This window comes from Miniopterus natalensis, chromosome 11, assembly GCF_054644295.1.
Source record: "Miniopterus natalensis isolate mMinNat1 chromosome 11, mMinNat1.hap1, whole genome shotgun sequence".
Lineage (NCBI taxonomy): Eukaryota > Metazoa > Chordata > Mammalia > Chiroptera > Miniopteridae > Miniopterus > Miniopterus natalensis.
The window spans coordinates 51807817-51827581 of NC_142091.1; the positions used below are offsets into that span (position 1 = coordinate 51807817).

The following is a 19765-nucleotide window of genomic DNA, read 5'->3' on the forward strand; positions in this document are numbered from 1 at the left end:
ACCATCTCCTCTCTTCTTAGAGTTGAACAGCTGGGAGGAATGTGGTTAGACTGGGTGATTCATACTTTTGATGTGAAGCCCTGGCAGAATTAGGTGTCCCCTATACTCCAGGGACATTTGCATCCTAATGGGCAGTGCTTTGACCCAGAATTTGAAAGGGAAGCCTTGGGTGGTGTTAAAAATGCCATTAGTAGAGGGGTTTTACAGTTGTGGGGATATGACAGAAGGTGATTCAAGTCCTTTGTGGGTGTTGAATGAATCAGTGGTTTTCAAAAAAGGTTTTTTACAGAAATCTCTGGTGGGAGATAGAAAAAGAGTAAGTAGAGGAGGGAGGGTCAAAGACCCCTCGCCTTGTTTTTTTAAAGGTAGTATTCTACTGCAAAAACATAAGTTTGAAACCTAGAGCTGGATGACAAATCCTTTCTAGCTCTGATGCTCTAGTTCTCAAATACTGGGAACCCTGGACACTAAAGACGCCAGATCCCTTCAAACCTAGACCTCTGATGACAGACCTACCTGGTATAAATAAATGAGAGGGAGCAGGATGGGAAGAAGGGTGAATCTGGCATGACCTTCCCACCCATGCCCTGAGTGGGGGGAGGGTGCAGTGTGGCTATGGAGGAGGGGAAGGCAAAGGCCCAGTCAAAAGGACGCTGGTCACTCCCTATGTGGGTAGGTTTGGACCAGGCTCTCAGCAGTCTGGGTTGTGTGAATCCCCATTCTACTCCCATCTCCTTGGTTTCTGCTGTATACCAGCTGTACACCACCCTCAGGAATAGGAAAAGGTGAGCTTGATCAATTTATTGTCCCATCTCTTCAATGAATGTTTACATTGACAAGCACCAGAGAGCAAACTGGGCTTCCCTCACTGGGGTCTTGCAGAAGACAGGCCAAGAGGTCCTACCACTTCACAACATCCTGATGCCTGGACTGGGCTGGAGCTCAAATAAGGTACTTTGATTTCTTCTGCAGACTCTCGGTGACTGATGCTAGAATTGACTTGTCATCTTTGTCTGAAAGAACAAAGCAAGTATTTGTTAGTTTTAGTGATGCCAGGGGTAAGGGAAACTCCACACTGCTGGACTTATAGTTACTATGCAGGAACCAAGGGTCGGACCCGGCCTGGGACCCCGCTCCAGTTTCCTGAGGTCAGCTGAGTGTGTAGCCAAGAGCTGTCCATTATTTAGCACTTAATATTTACCAGGCATTGTGCCAGGAACTTCCACGCACTATCTCATTTAAACCTCATAACAACCCTAAGAAGAAGATGGGAAAATAGGCTCAGACTGGCTTGTCAAGGTCACATGGCTGGTCAGTGGTAGAGCCAGGGCCCTGAGCCCATGTGCTTAACAATAAGAATTGAGTTGTCAGGGATCTCTCTGGCTGTGGTATGAGAGCTAGATATCTGCCACAGTGCCTTCCCTGGTCTAGTTCTGTCACAGTTCAGCAGCTACTCTGAAGGCATCACCTCAGTGTGCCAGACACTTAGCTGACTTGAGAGACAGAGCAACAGGACATAGTCCTTTCCCCAAGGAAAGGCATCTACAACAGGATGAATAATGTCTGTAACTATGGAGACCAAGGACACCAATGGAATGCCATGGAGCGTTCAGGGAGTGGCAGCCAATGAAGCTTGGAGAAGTAGTTGTGGTCGGGGAGGAGCCTTGTTGGTCGGGATTTTATCAAGAGGATCATGGGAAGGCTAGGAGGGAGTTCAGCAATAGGCAACAAGGCAGGTCAGCTTTGCATTTAGAGAGCTCATGCTACTAGCTGTGTAGCTGTGAAGAGCTCATGCTACTAGCTTGTGTGCACACAAACAAATGTGGCACATGTGCACAGCAAGGGCCTCCACTAGGTTCCCTTCATCTTCCCCTCATTCGTGCCTCCCATCCCCCCCTTGTCTTAGACCAGGAGCTTTCAGTCTTGAATCACTTGCAAGAATTTGTAACATAAAGATTCCTTCCATGACACTTGCAGAGAGACTGTGACTGGTGAGTCTGGTTTAGGCCTGTTCAGTGTCTTTTTCAAGGCAAGTCTGGGCCTACCAAGGGATGCAAACTACAGCCTGCTGAGGGTCTGCAGGGGCCAGGCACATAACAAATGACATTGAAGTTGGAGAGTGGTACCAACTATGGCCAATGTTTATACCACCTGGTGGCAGATTAAATACCAAACGTTGCCAGCCATATGAAGAGTCACCACCCACGAGACCGCCATTTTGTGTGTCTGCCCCAGATGCCCACCCCACCCCAGGCTGATCCCGCAGCACTCTCACCATAGATGGTGAGTGTGCAGCTGCTGTGGTCCTTGCCCAGCTTGTTCTCCACTAGCACACTGTACTCGCCGCTGTCCTTGAGTGTGCAGGTGGGGATGACAATTGTGCACACACCGCTGGTGGAGTTGTACCAGAACTTGGAGTTGGCTGTGATGTTAACATTGCCCTTGCAGAGGGTCACTGTGGGCCGGGGGTTCCCAAGGAAGGCACAGGTCATGGTGCAGTCCTGGCCACGCAGCACCGTGTGCGGCTTGAGCGGAGTCAGGAAGCGTGGCGCGTGGCGCCAGTCCTTCTTCTCGTAGGGCTTCAGCTTGGCGCTCAGGTCCTCGACTGCACAGATGGGATACAGAGGCGGTGAGCACCTCCAGGCCCCTACCCATCACCCCCACCTTAGAGCTCAGAAGGTGCCCTTGAGATCCAGCTTGTGGAATTCCCCATGACCTGGGTTAGATTCCTAGACACCACTAACTCGGGGGACTGACTTTTTATTGGTTCCTAAGGTTCCCCTTCCACCACCCTCCCGCCCCTTTGCCACTTTAGGGTTTCTCACCCTAAGCCAGGTCTGCAGGGTTGTATGCTTTTCCAGACTCTGGAGTCCTAGACCTCTGTCCAGCCACCAGCTTCCTAGACCTGAGATGTTATCCTGCTTTTAATCCCCCCTCGAAGCTTTCCTCAATGTCCTCCTAGCCTCCATGGTCTCAGCTCTCTCCCACGTAGCCCTGCGTTTCACATTTCCTGACACTATCCCCGCCAATCGCCCCTTCCTTCCACAGTTGCTGGACTTCATGCCCACTCCCTGCCCCTTGGAGATCCATCCCAGTCCTCACCGCCTTCAGCCCCTGGGCTCAGAGAGGACCACTCTCAGCACTATACCCCGGCCCCTTCCTCTGGCCCACCACGGTCCCCTGTCCCCTTAGTCCCACTCCTCAGTGTACCCCAAAGGTGGCTTCTCCCCTAGGCCTCCTCACCTTTACTTCTCGGCCCAGCTTCCCAATGTTCTCCGTCCTATCTCAATGGTTCTCTGATTTTACCTCAAATCCTGGGTACCCCTTGCAATCCTTATGTCATCCCCAGCATCAGGGATCTCAGACATAACCTGAACCCCCAAATACCCTGACTCACTCTTGTCCTTGTTGACGAGCCAAGTGTCCTTGGAGTCGCTGTCACCGATTTCATTCCGGGCCAACACTCGGAAGTAGTACTTCCTGCCAGGAAGCAGCCCTGTCACTGTGTACTTGTTGCTGAAGACACACTCTGCTGCTGTGAACCAGGTGGTGGTGCTGGCATCCCGTTTCAAGATGACGTAGTGGGCCTCCCCATCCTCCTGCACGTCGGGGCTGTGGTTCCAGTTCAGAGTCACCGTGTTGGGAACCTCCTCAAACAGCTGTAGGTTTGTGGGTGGCCGTGGAAAATCTGGAACAGTCAGAGGGTCCATCAACCACCCTGCCCCACCCTAGTCACTGGACAAGCCCTTTGTCTCAGGTGGCTGGTGCCTTGAAGTCAGAAAGATCTGTTTCTGAAGTGTAGCTCTCCTGTTTACTAGCCCTGTGAATCACCAAGTTACGTATATTTTCTGAGACCCAATTCCTCCTTTGCAAAGTAGGGCTAACAATAACTATCAGAGAAATTTGGGTAAAGTGCCTGGCATGTAGTAACTGTTCAATAAAAGTTCATCCCTTCATCCTGTGGGGGTTTAGGGCTTAATTTAAAGCTTCCAGCCCTTTCTAAGAGGTCATCTTCGTCTGTTCCTCCTGCCTGTCACCCATTCTCTGCTCTTTTTTTCCAGACCTACTCTGCATATGTCCTGAAGCTCACCAGATATGACTGCAGAGACTGAAACAAGGGCTCAGTTCTAGTTCAAGGCCCCTAGGGCTTCAGGACAGTGAGAAAAAATGGAAACAACCCTCCCCATTAAGGCGAAGGCTGGTCAAATCTTACTTTGTGCTGCCAAAGAAGCCTTCGCTACCTGAAGGCATGACTTGACAGTGGTAGGAACTCCAGCAGCAGAGGGAACTGTGGTTTGGACAGTGTACAGGGATGTTCCCCAAGGCCTCCATCACTGTCATACCTGCCACTCGTTCATGGATGTCATAGTGTGCCTCTCCAAACTCATTCTGGAGCAAGTGTGGTACACCCCCGAGTCGGAGCGCTTGGTGCTGTTGATGAGGAACTGGGAGTGGTTTTTACCCTTGGAGATGGTTTCCCTGCCCTTGGTGGGGATGCCATCTTTCTTCCAGATCACGTTGGGTGGTGGTGAGCCCTGGTGGTGACAGGAAATGGCACCAGGGGTCACCCAGGTGGTATTTGGGGGCAGGCCCTCCCCTCTGTTGAGGAGTCTCCTGCCAGGCTCTAGTGCCAGGAGGCTGGCGAGGGGCAGAGTCAGGGGCAGAGTCAGAGGCAGAGACTATGAGCTATGGCAGGCCTCTTGGTTAAGTGGTGGGCATCGGGGGCCAGGGTCAGGAATGACTCACAGAGAAGGCAGCGTGGACGCAGAGGGCTGTTCCAGCACGAACCACCATGTGACTCTTCAGCCGGGCACTGAGGTCAAATTTAGGGGCAGCTGAGATGGAGGAGACAGAGATTGAGGCATGAACCTCTCTTTCCAGAAGACTCAGTTTTAAGTCTCCCTTCCAAAGCCTTTCCCAACCCCTCCTCCTTCCTGTCCCCATTATAGGCCATACAGACATTTAACAGCCCTGCATCACTGTGAAGCATTTATTTGTTTCCTCTAAGACCCTTGAGGGCAGGTCCAGTGTCTTATTTGTTTCTTTCTTTTCTTTTTTAGTGGGGAAGCCCCTAGGGTCACCCCTGGCTCTGTCCAGGCACAAGTATGGATGACTTTTTCTTGATCCCAGCATGACCCAATTTTCCCCTGTGGAATGAGGACCAGAGGAGAAGGTTTGGAACCCAGGATATTGGGGCGTAAGCCCCCCAGCCCTCTGTGTTCTCACCTGGTGGTGGCATGGCACGGACCCCCTCATCCAGCTCCACAGGCTCCCCGACCCCAGCTTCATTCACAGCCCGGATTCGGAAGAAGTATTTCTGCCTCTCAGTGAGGCCCCTCACCGTGTAGCAGGTGCCCGAGATGGGGATCTTTGTGCACCTGGACCACTCTTTGGCGTCTTCAGCCCGCATCTCCAGGATGTAGCCAGAGGGTGGGTCTCCCTCTGCAGGCTCCCGCCAGGCCAGGGAGATACTGGAGTTGGAGGAATCAGACACGTGCAGGCCCTGCACCAGGCCTGGGGGTTCTGGGGGCCAACATACATCCAGTCAGCCCTCAAACTCATCTCCACTCGACCCCCTGCCAGTTCCCACATTCAGTAGCCTTGAAACCTAACTTCACAGCTTCTGTCTCCAACTCCCACAGTCAACACCCTCAAAACCTGACCTTGCACACTCAACAATCTCTGAATTCAATTCTCTCACTGACTTAACACTTTCACCCTTGAAGTCAGTATCCTCCAAATTCAACATATTCTACACATTCAACCCCTTTATATTCAAAACCCCAACCTTTAACCCATCTGCCTCCACCATATCCATTCACATGCAGTACCATCACCCCAACTCCTAAACTCAGCACCCTCCCAACCATCTGCCTAGCACCCCTACCTCATCCTTAACCATGTTCTACTACCTCACCTAATACCAGAAATACTCAAAGTTTAATAAAAAAACTTCTTTCCAAACTGCCTCCTCACTGTCTCTGGTTCTCAGTCTTTATTTGCTGGCTTTCATATGTGTCTGAATTCTGTCCCTCCAGCAGGCTGGCACCTCCCAGAAACTGAAGACTCTTTGATACCCTGTCCGTGCCCCTCACCCCAGACTTTCCCATAGGAGAAATCCTCTCTCTACTGTGAATGGGCGAATTCCACTGTGTGTTGGGGCCTGGCAGCCCCAAACTCACTGACAGGGTCTTTGGCCACCACTGAGTTGGATGGCATACTGGGATGTCCAGGGCCTGCCTTATTCACAGCTATAACTCGGAATTCATACTCAGTATCCTCCAGGAGACCATCCACTGTGCACTTGGTACCTGAAATGGGAATTAGAGGGGTCATGAGGCCAGAAGGTCCACAGGCTGAGAGAGCATGGAAGAGGGGGTCGTGGGATGATATTAAAATCCCCAAAGGAGCCCAGCAGGTGTGTCTCAGTGGTTGAGCATCGACCTATGAACCAGAAGGTCACAGTTTGATTCCTGGTCAGGGCACATGCCTGAGTTGTGGGCTCAATCCCCAGTGGGGGCCATGCAGGAGGCAGCTGATCAATGACACTCTCTCATCATTGATGTTTCTATCTCTCCCTCCCTCTCCCTTCCTCTCTCTGAAATAAATAAAAAAAAGTCCCCAAAGGAGTTAGGGGAGGGAGTATGTTCAGAGCAACAGAGGTCATGGTCCAGCTAGCAAAGGCTCCCTTAGTCCCTCCTGGGCCTCTGTCACCAGGAACTCACCCTGGATGGGGTCTTTGTTGAATGGCACCCACAGGTTACTGCCTTTCTTCCTTCATTCCACAATGTAGCCAAGCACTGGGGCTCCCCCATCCTGAGTGGGGGCATTCCATGTGATAGTCACAGTCTCTTTGGTCACATCAGTCACTTGAGGCTGAGAGGCAAGACCAGGGGGCTCTATAGGGAATGGAGAGAGGGAAGAGGTTAGAAGAGGGAGCATATAGACAGTTGCCTACTCCATGCTGACCTCTGGCTGCCTCCTTAAAAAACAACAACTTAAACCCATGATTCGTAACTCTGGGTGCATATTAATATGAAGTGGGATGTAAAAAACCACACACATACACAAAAAAAACCTCACACCACCAATAACTAGTGTCTAGGTCCTACCTCCAGATAGTTTAATTTAATTGAACTGGGGTGGAGGCCCAGCATTTTAAAAAAGACCTCAGGTGATTCTAATGTGCAGCCAAAATTGGGAATCACTGACTTAAACCTTCCAACCTGTGTCACCCCCAATACCCAGTTCTTTTTAAATTTTATTTGATAGATTTTGAGAGAGAGAGAGAGAGAGATTGATTTACTGTTCCATTTATTTATGCACTTATTGGTTGACTCTTGTATGTGCTCTGTCCAGGCATCAAACCCACAACCTTGTTGCATAGGATGCTGCTCTAACTAACTGAGCTAATGGGCCAGGGTGCCCCAGTTCTTAATGTACTGTCCTGACACATTGGGACATGGAGATCAGTTGGAAGGAGTGTAGCAGGTAATTAATTAGTAATCATAATTAAAATACTGATGTTGTCAAGGGTTTTGTTTTGTTTTGTTTTGTTTAAAAACTGAGCATGGATTCAAGGTTATCCCTAAAGTAACATCACTCTCACTTGGATTTGGGATGATTTCTGGAATGGAGAAACAAGTGGAGTCAGGTCCTTGGAATTGTGCAGTTTTGGATATACACACATGCGCTCTGACTGGAAAAAGTTGAGAATTCCTGCCCCACAGGATGTTTGGCTCTCACTCTGGAATCCGTCTGTCTCATGGGGTGGTTAGAGAAATGACCCTGTGAAATTCCCCAGAGACCAGCATTCCTCACTGGCTAAAGGCCCCCATCCTGACCCCTGAATTCCCCACTGAGCATGGGGCAATCTCACTGACCAATAGGATTTCCTGCGAACACTTCATCTATGGTCTCCAGAGGGTCGCTCACTCCTTCCGAATTGACAGCTAGGATGCGAAACTGGTAGGCTTTTCCCTCTTCCACTTTGTTGGTGGAGAACTTGGTGACTTTGCTGTCTGCTTCGCCTATTTTAATCCAGGACTTCTTGCCGACTGCCCTCCGTTCCACTATGAACTGTGTCACAGGCTGCCCACCATTGTCCTTTGGGGCCTTCTACTTCATGTGCACACAATTACCCGAGAGCTCCAGGAACTCCACTTGGCCCTGGGGGGGGTTGGGGCGGTCTGAGGACACAAGATGGCATCAGAATGGGGCTTTGAAGCAAAGGGTCAGAGGGGTTCATCCCACTCACCGGAAGTCCAGCCAGCCTGGAACATAGCTAGATTCTGAACTTTCCGGGTTCCCCACCCTTCCCTGTGTCCAAAGACTGATCCTTGCCTCTCCCCCCACCCCCGCCCGAGACTCCTGTGTGCCTAGGAGTGGGTGGACTAACGACCTGAGGAACCTTGGCAAATCCCCATCTTGTCCCCTTCCAGATAAGATCTCCCCCTCTCTGAGCTCCCAGAACTCCAGTGTCCTCCGGCATTACAGTCTGCCTTATGTTATAATCACGTCTACAAGCTTCTGTCCTTCTGGGGATACTTCACCTCTGTGTCCTCAGGACTGAGAACACAGAGGAGGTGCTAATTGCTATTAGACTGAACCGAAACCCAAACTCCCCCCCCCCCAGCTTGACGGAGATGCAGGAGGAGGTGGCGAAGGTACGTGTGTGTTGCATGTGGAATATGAGTTCACTTAGGCCTGCTTCTCACTTCAAATCCCATTTCCACCCTTATTCCATCTTCCCCCCCAGTCTCACTTTATCCTCAACTCTATCTCGCATCCCCTCACCCTGTTTCACTTCCAACCCCACTGCTCTTCCCAACCATCCTCACTTTCATCCCTAAAACCCCACCTCTCTTTTACCTCGTTGCCACCATACTCCCAACCATGTTCTTGTCTCCAAGCCAGCAACAATACTTCAGTACCATTTGAAGGTCTGTTATGTGCTATGCCCTCTGTGGCATGCTCTATTCACTTGAAATAGATACTTTAAAAAAAAAATCACCCTGTTCCACAGAGAAACTGAGGCTTAGAAAGGTAATTGACTTGCCTAAGGCCTCCTAGTTAGGAGATGGGGCTTCTGGCTGCATAGCCAGCACTCCAGTACCGTTCTCAACCCCGACTCAACTCTCTCCAGTCTGCCTTCTACCCTGAGCACTGGGCAGCAGGTGCCCCCAGCCCAGCCCAGCCCAGCCAGGGGCCCGCCCTCACCCAGCACGCTGAGGTGCAGAGTGGCCGTGGCTGAGCCGTGGTCATTCTTGAGCTTGAGCAGGACAAGGCCGCTGTCCTCCCGCACGCAGTTGGAGATGGTGAGCAGCGCCTGGTCTTCCCTGCACTCCATGGACACGCGTTCCTCCTCCGTCACCTCCACCCCATCCTTGTACCACATCACCTTGGGAAGTGGCTTTGCCCGGAAGGGCACCTTGATGTTCGCAGTGTGGCCCACCTTCACAGTCACGGGGTGCGCGGCCAGTGCCTCCAGTACAGACGGGTCGATGGTGGGGGATCTGCAGGACAGGGAGGCAGGGAAGGCTTGACCAGCAGGGAGGAGACGGGTGGAAGAGGGGCCACGAGCACGTGGGCGGGTGGGCGTGGTTGAGGCCTGTCCATGGTGGGCGGGGACCTTACCTGCAATGAAAAGCGAGGCTTCGCTCTCCGCGCCCTTGGCCCGGAATGTGTACTTGCCCTCGTGCTCGGGGCCCATGTTGGGGAAGATGAACTTGTGCACTGCGCCCTGCTTCACGATCTGCACGCCTGGCAAGTCCGTGATCTGGGGGCGAGGGATGGGCATGAGTGCAACTGTGTGCCCACTGAACTCCTTCCTCCGGGGTCGCCTTCCCGAACCCCTGCTCCAACCTCCTTGCCATCCTTCAGCCACACGCCCTCCACCTTCTTGTCGTTAAGCACTACGCACAGCTCGGCCGGGCTGCCAGTGGCAGCATGCACGTCGGACATCCCGCTCTTCATCGTGGCCAGACGCTCTGGGGAGAGAGGGAGCAGGGGCTTTGGGACGGGGCAGGTGTGCTGCGCCCATCAAAATCATTTATGATGAGCGGGAGGTTTGGAAACGGTCAATAGGCGATTGGGGAATGGTCAGTGTGGGGTTGGAGAAAGTAGATGAGGGATTAAGGGAAAGTCAGTGGCATTGGGAAATGGTAACCAGGAAGACTAGGAGCTGGCTAATGGGCGGGGGGGTGGGTGAGTAGCCGATCATAGAGAACGGTCCGTGGGGACTTAGGATGCTCAGTCAAAGAAGGGGAATAGATGGTGGGAATGCAGGTGGGATGTTTAGTTGTGGTTTTGCTGGTCTATGGGATGCCCAGGGTTATTGGGAATCGAGGGTGGTAAGGGTCAGTGGGGAATGGTTGGGGCTAGTGAGCAGGGGCTGGCCAGGGTCAAGGGGTGTGGGAGGATCACAGTTGCTGGGGATCGTCAGAAGCTGGAAGTAAAGGATGGATGAAGTCAAGAAATTTTGGATAGAGTTCAAGAGATGGGGATGATCAGGATCTAGGAGGTTCAGGGCCTGGGAGGTCAGAGGTGGTCAGAATTTGGGAGATGGAGGTGGACAGAGTGGGGAGGTAGAAACTGATCATGGTCTGGGGGAGGGTTGGAGTCAGGAAGGGGGCTGATCCACATCCAGGGTAGGGAACTCTTAGGGTCATGGGGACTGACAGGGTGGGTGTGTACCCTCCACGGTGACCACGGCAGTACTGCAGTATTCAGTGGGGTCCCCATCCTGCATTGTCACCACGGTGTACTCGCCACCATCACTGAGCTGTGCATCCTCAATGATCAGCTCTGCTCGCTTGCCCTCATGGCTCATGCTGTACTTGGTGCCATGCTCCAGCAGCTGCCCTCCTTCTTCCAGCGTAGCGTCACATTTTTGGATGTCAGCTCACACTCAAGGCAAGCACGGCTCCTCTCTTTCACACGTACATTCTTGAGGGTGCTCACAAACTTGATGGGGATTCCTGTAGACAGATAAACACTTGGCCCTGCCCCCAATCTCCTACACATCCTTTTCTGCAGCTACTTCTCTCTGTTCCTCTTTTTGGCCCTAGAAAACACAGGGACTTGTGACGCGGAGTGTGTTTGCATGCAACATGTGACCCATGAAGGCACCTGGCAGGGAGAGTCCCAGCTCTGCCCCTTATTTGCTAGCTTACTGTATGTAATGCATTCATTCTCTGAATCTCAGTTTCCTCATATGTAAAATGGGATAAATGCCCCTTGTAACTCCAGCCATAATTGCATTGTCTCTCTGGTGCCTGGGCCTTTACACATGCTATTCCCTCTGCTGAGATGTCCTCTCCTTCCTTCTCTGAAAGCTGAACTACTTTTGTTCTTCTTGGTAAAGCTTGGCCATCACCTCATCCCATTCTTTTTGACATTGTCAGGTGGCGCCTCTTCTTTGGGCTACTACAACTTCTGTGTCTCCCTCCATCACAGTAATGATACTTCCATGTCACGTGTGTCAAGCACGTGTGGTTCACGTGTGTGACATGCTTCTCAGTGTACCCACCATTATGTGCAATTCTCCAAACTAGTTACAAGAATGTGAATAATCGAGAGTGATATGCTGTAATGTATGATATTAGAGACATAAAGGCTAATAATTTCTTGGCCCATGATTTCCCAGCTGGCAATAAGACCCCAGTGTATCTTGACCCCTTGCTTGAGAGCTTCTAATTCCATTTCCACAAATGCCTCTCCCACTAGACTAGGAGTTAGTGGAGAGGCAAATCCTCTCTCTTTCTAGCACCCATCAAAGGGCCTTGGAAAGAGGAGATGGGTGGATGGGTGGGGTGGATGGATGGATGGGTGACTGCCCATATGGAGGTTGCTCTGGCATAATGCCCACCCCTCAAGCTCTGGCCCAATCACTCATGGTCAATAGTGAGCTGGGCCTTCTGTACCAGGTCCCCCACCTCGGCAGAAAACTCGCCGCTGTCACTGAGTCTGGCATCCTTAATCTTAAGCGTGTGGGTCAGACCATCCTCGGACACTGTGATTTCATACTCTTCATCCCTCTTCAGCTCTTTCCCGTTGAACTTCCACACAAAGTTGGGCACTTTCTTGGAGAGGCGGATCTCAAATACAGCCGCCTGGCGCCCTGTCACCTTCACTGGCTTCATCTCTCCCAAGAACTTCAGTGGCTCATCTGCAGCAAAAAGGAGGGGCAGTCATTGGACTACAGCCCTGGTCTCTCCTTAGGAGTGGGATAGTGAAGGAGACTCAGGTGTCATTGACCTCCTATAGCCCACAGTTGGGGGAAGTATCCTTCCTTTCAGTCTGCTCAGAATCCTGGAGTCCCCTTTCATGGTGTTCATACCATCTCCTTCCCAGTGATCGTAACGGCAATTTTAAAAAGCACTTGTGTAGTTTTAGATAAGTGCCAGGCACTATTCCAGGCAATGTGTACATATTAATGCATCCAATTCCCACACAGGTAGATTCTACTTTTATTCCCCATTTTACAGATGGGGAAACTGAGGCAAAGAGAAGTTAAATAACTTGCCCCAATCTCACAGCTCATAAGTGACAGAAGCTGGGATTTGAACCCCAATAGTCTAGTTCTAGAGACTAAGCTCTTAACCACTATACTACACTGGCCAATGGCATTTATCATCTCATAGTCCTCTCCCTTACACCACTTGTCTCCTTGCTACATGAACTCCCATCCCCATGCAGTCCTTTCTTGCATAGCCCCATAGTCCTCTCTTTCATATTCTCATGGACCCCATCCTTGGTTATTCCTCCCCCTGAACATATCCTCTTTGTGCCCGATGCCCACACTCATACCCAACACTTTGAGCTCTGCAGTCATCTGCTTGTCGCCCACGGATAGGCTGTAGGTGCCTGCGTCGTTCATATTCACGTTGGTAATAACCAGCATGTACTTGGTGCCCACCTGCTTCACACCATATTTTCCCAGGGAGTACTGGATCCTCAGTGGTTCAGTATCCTGCCTCGTGAAACAGGTAGAAAAGCTGATGAAGTGGTTTAGGAGATTTTCAGAGGCGTCCATTCCCCAAGGCCAGTCTGAGCTGGTAGGTGCCAGGTCTACCTCTCTAAGATCGGAAAACACAGCCAGAGGCCCCTAAGATCTCTCTAGCCTCATCCTCTGTCTCAGTGGGGTCCAGAGTCCCTGCTTTCCCTAAGGCTGAGACCTTAATATGTGTGAGTTCATTAGATGCTTTCTCTTAGAGGCACAGGTCTTCAGTGACCTTCAGGACCATCTAATACAGGCTTTTCAGATGGGTAGACCAAGGTGTAGAGGAAACGAAAATGTCTCAAATTAAATAGCAAAGTTGTAGAACAGCTAAAAATAGAGCCCAGCTCCCAGTCAGTTTCTACCACACCAGGAGGCGTCCTCCTGATGGGATGGGAGAGAGGACATGGCTGATGGATAATGAGAGGGTCTGCGAAGGGAGGGGTGCAGAGAGGAAATGACATTGCTAGGTGGGCCCTGACTAGGTGCTCCCCCACCTTGACCCATGTCATCTTGGTATTGGGGTCCTTCAGCTCCATGATGCACTCAAAGGTCACCGTGGTGTCAATCTTGGTCTCTATGTCTTCTAGGAGCTTCAGAATCCGGATGGCCTGAGAGATTATACAAAATGGCAGTGTCAGGGGCACCTGAAGCCTACCCAGTCTGTGTCCCCAACCCTGGAGGAGCCCCCCAAGGGTCTGAGGTGAAATGACTAGACTGATTAGGTAGCTGTGCTTCCCCTACCTCCTGCCACTGATCAATTGGAAGATTTAGAGGGAGACAGATATGCTAGGGGATGAGAAAAGCGCCATCACTTGCAGGGTAGTTACTATGGACCCGAACCCATTCCATAGATTTTCTAGTTCCAGTGCAGATGAGTAATAATGACAAGTTAGTTGAGTAAATGAATGACAACAACACCACAAAAACAAATGAAAGAGGCCCTGGCTGGTGTGGCTTAGTGGTTAGAGTGTCCGCCAGTGCATGGAAGGGTCATGGGTTCAGTTCCTGGTCATGGGCAAGAACCTGAGTTGCAGGTTTGATCCCCAGCCCAGGTCGGGGTGTGTGTGGGAGGTAACCAATCGATGTGTCTCTCTCTGTTTCTCTTTCCCCCTCCCCCCTCCCTCCCTTCCACGCTGTCTATAAAAAAAAAAAAAATCAAAATATCCTGTGGTGAGAATTAACAACAACAAAAAACAAATGAAAGAGGAAAGTATAATTTTCATTTGGCAGGTGTGGAAACAGGTTCAGAGAGACGCCCATGTTCACACAGTTAATAAGGCAGAAGAACTGGGATTTGAGCCCAGGTCCGTCTGACTCCAAGTGCATGCAAGTATATTAGGGAGTGGTGAAGAGAGGAGAGGCAGAAGGAAGGTGACTTGAGTTCCTTTCCTGCTTTCGCTGTAAAGCATGCCTTTGAGTATGTGTGTGCAGGCCAGGAGACACACAGGCACTAGCACCTTCAGTGGGACCCAGGCCCACCCTGCAGACCCCTGCCCCCAGATGGGCACTGACCTCCACCTCTACTTTCTTCATCCCTTTGAGCTTCTTGAGCAGCCCCCGGAAGTCAGTGAAACCGTACTCCATGCAGACTTTCTCAAAGTCCTTCTTGGGTACATTGGACAAAATCTCCAGCATCTCTTTCTCATCTGTTACCTTCTTCTGCTGCTTCTTGGGAGCAGGAGGAGCCCTGGGAGGAGGTAGGTACCAAGTTTGGACACAGCAACTCCCTCTGAAGACAGAGAGAGCTTCTCCTAACCTTGAGATACTCCTCCCCACTCCATGGATTCTTGGAGCCTAGGCCATTAAATCGAAGCCCTGTTGAAAGGCCTTCGAGAAGCTCTAGCCTGGAGGGTGCAGGGTCAGCACCCTGGGTGGAGGAGCCTTCCAGCCTCACCTCTTCTTCAACATCTTTTTGAAATCCATTTTATCTTGACCTGGGGACAGAAAGATGGAGAAGGTCAGATAGCGGGAGTTTGGTCCTTAAGAAGAAAGGCCAGGAGGATGGGACTGGCTCACCCTCTGTCACCAGCAAGGACACAGTATAGATAGCATCTGCGTGGTCATTGCTTGCAATGCACTTGTAGTTGTCAGAGTCATCCGAGGTCAGTGGCTCCAGCTGGATCAGAGTCAGGCCATTAGTAAAGGGCAGGGGAGGAGACCATAAGGAGACTTTCTGTGGGAAGGGAGGGCCTATTTGGGGGGCTGAGGGAGGAGCTGAGTGTTGAGTGTACGTGTGGAGGATTGAACAGCCTCTATGATTTGGGGGTACCAGGTAGCAGTCAGTGTGTCTGTGCTTGTAGCCTGATTCTGCACTGGATTCTCCCCTTGGGCTGTGAGCTCCTGGAAGACAGGGACTTCTTCTGTGTTGTAATTTTATCTGCAGTTTCTGGCAATGGGCCAGAGTGCCCCTTTCTTTACCATATATTTACACCTCCACACCAGGCCCCGGGCTGAGCCCCTGAGGAAAGAGTGATGAATGAGGCTGTCTTGGTACCTGTAGCATGGTACTTACATCCCAGTGAGCTCTCAGAAAGGGCTTGCTGGGTGAAAGAGTTTGTGCAAGGGGTGGTGAGTAGGGAACTCTGGGGGGCTGAGGGTCCATAGTGGGTCTTTGTGAGGAGAAGGAACCAACTTTGGTTTCTGGAGGAGCAGGGAGGCTCTTTGCTTTTCACAATGGAAGTTGGGGGCAGGACCAATTGGGGCAGGACCAATTATAGGTCTAGTTCTCCTAGGGACCCATCCCCCCTTTTCCTCAACTTCTGGTTCCAGACCAGAGGTTGAAGAAGCTGGTTAGACCTAAGTATTATCAGCCCTTGGCAAGACTCTTCTGGAAGGCTCCCCTGAAAAGCCCAGGAACCCTACCCTCACTCCTACTCTATGATCAGCCTCTCCCTCCATCCCTCAACTCAGCTTCACCCCACTCACTATGGTCCTGCCCCTTTCCAGCCACACTCATAGCTTTGGTCTCTAGTTCCTTTAGGCTCACCCACCCTCTGAACGCTCTTTCTTTTCCATTTGTGACAGCCCCCTCCTCATTCTGGCTTTGCTCTAGCTCTGCCTCACCCTACCCCTAAGTTTGGTCCCCTGCTCACTCTGGGAAAGCCCCAGCTCCTCACTGGACTCTCCTATCCTGCCTCTCCTCTAGGGCAATGACAGCCTCTTTTCCCATCTCCCAGTTCTGGGGTTTCGCTGTGACTGTCTTGTGGCTGAGAGGACCCGAGGCTCCCCCAGTGAGGGAGTCCCTGCCTCTGGCTCATAGGTAACTGGATCTCTGACTCAGGCCCCGCACCTTCAGCACGTGCTCCTTGTTAACGCTGTTGTAGAATATCTTGGTAGACTCCTTGACGGGGATGCCGCTTTCCCTCCTCCAGGAGATGTTGGGTTTGGGGTTCCCTTGCACCTGGGCTCGGAACACGGCTTTATCCCCTGCAGTGGGCATGGGATGCATGGTCGCCTCAGCCTCCAGGCTGCACCTTCTGCCTCCTCCCTGCTTCCTCCCAGGGATCTTGCCCCAGCTCAAGCAGGAGAGGGACACTTGGCCTGGCTCTGCCAGTGTTTGTGAACTGAGGAACCGTGGTGGTGGTAGTGGGGTGGCTGGGGCTATGGGAAAGAAAGAGAAGCACCCAGGGGCATGGGGACCCATGGGATGGGGGGTTAAGTACCCTCAGGTGCCGTGACTGGGTGAGGCTTCTCCACGAACTCAGGGACGCTCTCGCCCGCAGGGATGTTGGTACTCCGAGTCACCAAATTGAAGAACTCTACAGTGCTCGATGAGGACTTTGTTGTTGTGACTTCCTCTGTGGTGGCAGGTGAGAGGTCAGAATGGGGTCCAAGCGGAGCTCAGGCCAGTACTGGAGAACTGGCCTTTTCTTGAGGGGATGGTGGAACACTTTAGGCCAGTGCCAGCAGGACTGGCTTTGGTGGAGAAAGGCGGCCCTTAGAGTTGGTGAGTCATTGTATTATGGAAAATTTCAACCACCAGGGGGAGCCAACTTCTCTTCCACCCCTCAATGGGTTAATCACCCCTTTTGGGCCACAGCCCTGAGTCCTAACTTTTTTTAAAGGAGACTTCTCTTTTGGGAATTTCTTGATCTCTTGTGCTTGGCTCCTGGAAGTCCTGGTCCCTGAGTAGCATCAGGAGAGGCTGGGCCTGCTCTGCTTGGGAGGTCTAGCAGCTTGGCTGACCTCTGCTGTGGGCCCTCTCCCTTCCCTTCTGTGGGTTCAGCATTCATTGCCATGGATGCTGAACCCACAGTCCTGAATGAGGGACAGCAAACATTCCCAGTCCAGTGGGACTACCTATGGGAATCTCACTATTTGAAAGAGCATATTCAAGGTGGTAATATAATTTTATATATGGGAAACAAAAAGTTGTTTTTTTCAATATAAACTACACTACACAAAATCTTGTTGGCTAGTGAGTTAATAACAATTGCTCTGAATCTTGGAGCCCTTTCTTTGTCAGGATCTATGCTAAACACATTTCAGAGGTTTTGTTTAAACCTCATAACGACCCAGTGAAGGAGGTGCCTGTATTATCCCCACCAATCTGAACAACTGAGAAGAGAAAAAAGTGTTAAGAAGCCCTGTGGCCTGCTGTTAACTAGCGGTCAGAGGTCTTGAACAAGCAGTGTGCCGGCCTGAACATGTGTTTTATTTGACCTCTACCGTGTTTAAACAAAAAGTAGTCCTATATCTAAAAATTGTGAGATTCACATAAAAATTCAGATTTCTGGATTCTCGTATTTCCATATGGTAACAACCAGTGGGAGGTGAACATGGCTGCCCCTTTAGACAAGGTATGTCCTCTCTGATTCACCTCAGTCTTTTTCACACATTTATGTTCCCTGCCCTGACCCTGTGGGTCAGTGGTTTTAAATTCTGGTTGCACATTAGAATCTCTGGGGAGTTTTAAAATCAAACACCTGGTTTAACAGTTGGGTGAGACTCAGGTATTGCTATGTTTTTCACTCCACTCCCTCTCACCCCCACACTAAGATGGCTCTAACTGCAGCCAGCGCTGAGAATTAGTGCTGTCATCACTCCAACGTGCCACTTCTGGCCTCAAGTCCCAGTCTTCTCTTTGCTCTGCGTCACTGACCAGGAGGGCTTGGTATAGCATGTTTATCTGGCTTTGACGTCTCTGCACAGAGGACTTTGAAGGACGGCTTTTCCAGGACTTTGTGGGAGGGGCAATGACTGGGAGGGCGGGGATTCAATATCCTGGACCCTGGCTATCTTCTAATTACTTTTCTCTAGAGAGATGACTAAAACAATCTGTTCTGCTCTGAGACCATTTCTTAGCTTTCCCTTGGATCTGCCCTCCCCCAGGTCTGGTCTCCAAGGGCTGAGAGCCTGGAAGCTTAGGTCATTTGTTTATCTGTTCACCCTCTCTCCACTGGCAGCTCAAAGTCTTCTATCTCTTAAGTGGAGCAAGGTCAGCATGACTCATATGTAGATAAGGTAGCTACCCCCATAACTTCCTCGATGTTGAAATTCTGCCATCGGAGGTACATGTGTGTTTGCCTATGGCTCTGATCTCAAGTGATCAAGAGTTCATCAGTCACTCACACACAACCATGTGACTGATTTTTCCTAAGCTGTTTTCCCTGGAGAGCTGATTTATGGGTGAACATAGGGCCAGCTGAAGCTTTATCAAAGCACAGGTTGGAAGAGGGTTGCTCTTTGTTATCTTGGGCTCTTGAGGGGCCCAGTAGTCACAAAGACCGAGGCCCCCCAGGGGGCGGATGTGGAGGAAGAAAGGCTGCCTCTTCCTGATGCCCCCGCCCCCATTCTACTTGCCTCCCACGATCTTGGTTGTCTAGGAGAAGGTCTGCACGTGGGTGGTGGAGCTGGAGAACTCCGTGGACATGTGCTCTTGATGCATCTGCTGGTGGTGAATGGTTGTCATGGTGACAGCAGGCGTGGGCACTCACCTGGGAGGACAGGGAGAGGATGAGGCCATGAAGGACAAGGAAGGGAGGGAGTAGGAGAGAGCTTCAGAGATGGTGTGTGTGTGTGTGTGAGTGTGAAGGGATGGGGCAGGTGGACACAAGGGGCAACGGCAGGGCACAGGAGAGGGTGAGAAGTGTCAGGTGAGAGGCAACAAGCCTCTGTTTTCTCCCCTTTGTATCTCACTTTTCCAGCCTGGTTACAAGGCCCAATGGGCTGGTCCTCCGCTGAGTTAATCCCAAACCATTCCAAGTTCTGGGAGGAGAGCATGTAGGGCTTAGGTTTATCCAGGGAACCAAGTAAGGCCCAGAGAGACAATGAGGATACCTACTGACAGGTTTCATCAGAAGGAATGAAGTCAGACCTAAGAAGAACTTCTTGACTAAGCCATACTGGAGCTGGCCTTGGAAGGAAGCTGTGGATTTTCTTTCTGGGCCCCGGGGACCCCTGGCATTGGGGGAATGCTAAGACAGATGACAGCTCATTTCTCCAGCTCTTATGTTTGTGATGTAGTAAAGACAGAGGCTGAGTTTTTATTTCTCATATATTTTTTTGAATTGGTAGTTAATCACATAGTTAAAAAATACAACAATATAAACATCTTTATGAAGAGGCTCCCTTCCACTCTTGAGCCCCTCTATCTCCTGACCCTCCCCCAACAGGTAAGTAGGGGTGGTCTTTAGGCTCCTTCATGAAAATACGAATGTCTTTGTCCTCACTTCCTTTTACATGTGAGGTAGCCTATCATACACACTGTTCAGCCCTTCCTTTTGCATTTCATACATTTGGAGGCCTCTCCCTACCAGTTCA

At 51.0% G+C, this 19765-nt stretch overlaps 1 protein-coding gene across 1 annotated transcript; it reads right to left on the minus strand.

Annotated features, from left to right (window-relative positions):
• Nucleotides 1-799: 799 nt before the first annotated feature.
• Nucleotides 800-18980, minus strand: IGSF22 (immunoglobulin superfamily member 22). Its single transcript, XM_087821771.1, is given in 24 exon segments — nt 800-1013; nt 2276-2605; nt 3398-3688; nt 4344-4400; nt 4403-4535; nt 4747-4835; nt 5227-5523; nt 6183-6311; nt 6726-6899; nt 7884-8189; nt 9220-9540; nt 9637-9778; nt 9865-9989; nt 10696-10866; nt 10869-10979; nt 11897-12169; nt 12811-12973; nt 13498-13611; nt 14516-14690; nt 14898-14937; nt 15020-15119; nt 16293-16429; nt 16666-16800; nt 18806-18980. Coding segments are annotated over 24 exon segments (3993 nt in total). The 5' UTR covers nt 18915-18980; the 3' UTR covers nt 800-942.
• Between the last annotated feature and the right edge of the window lie 785 nt (nt 18981-19765).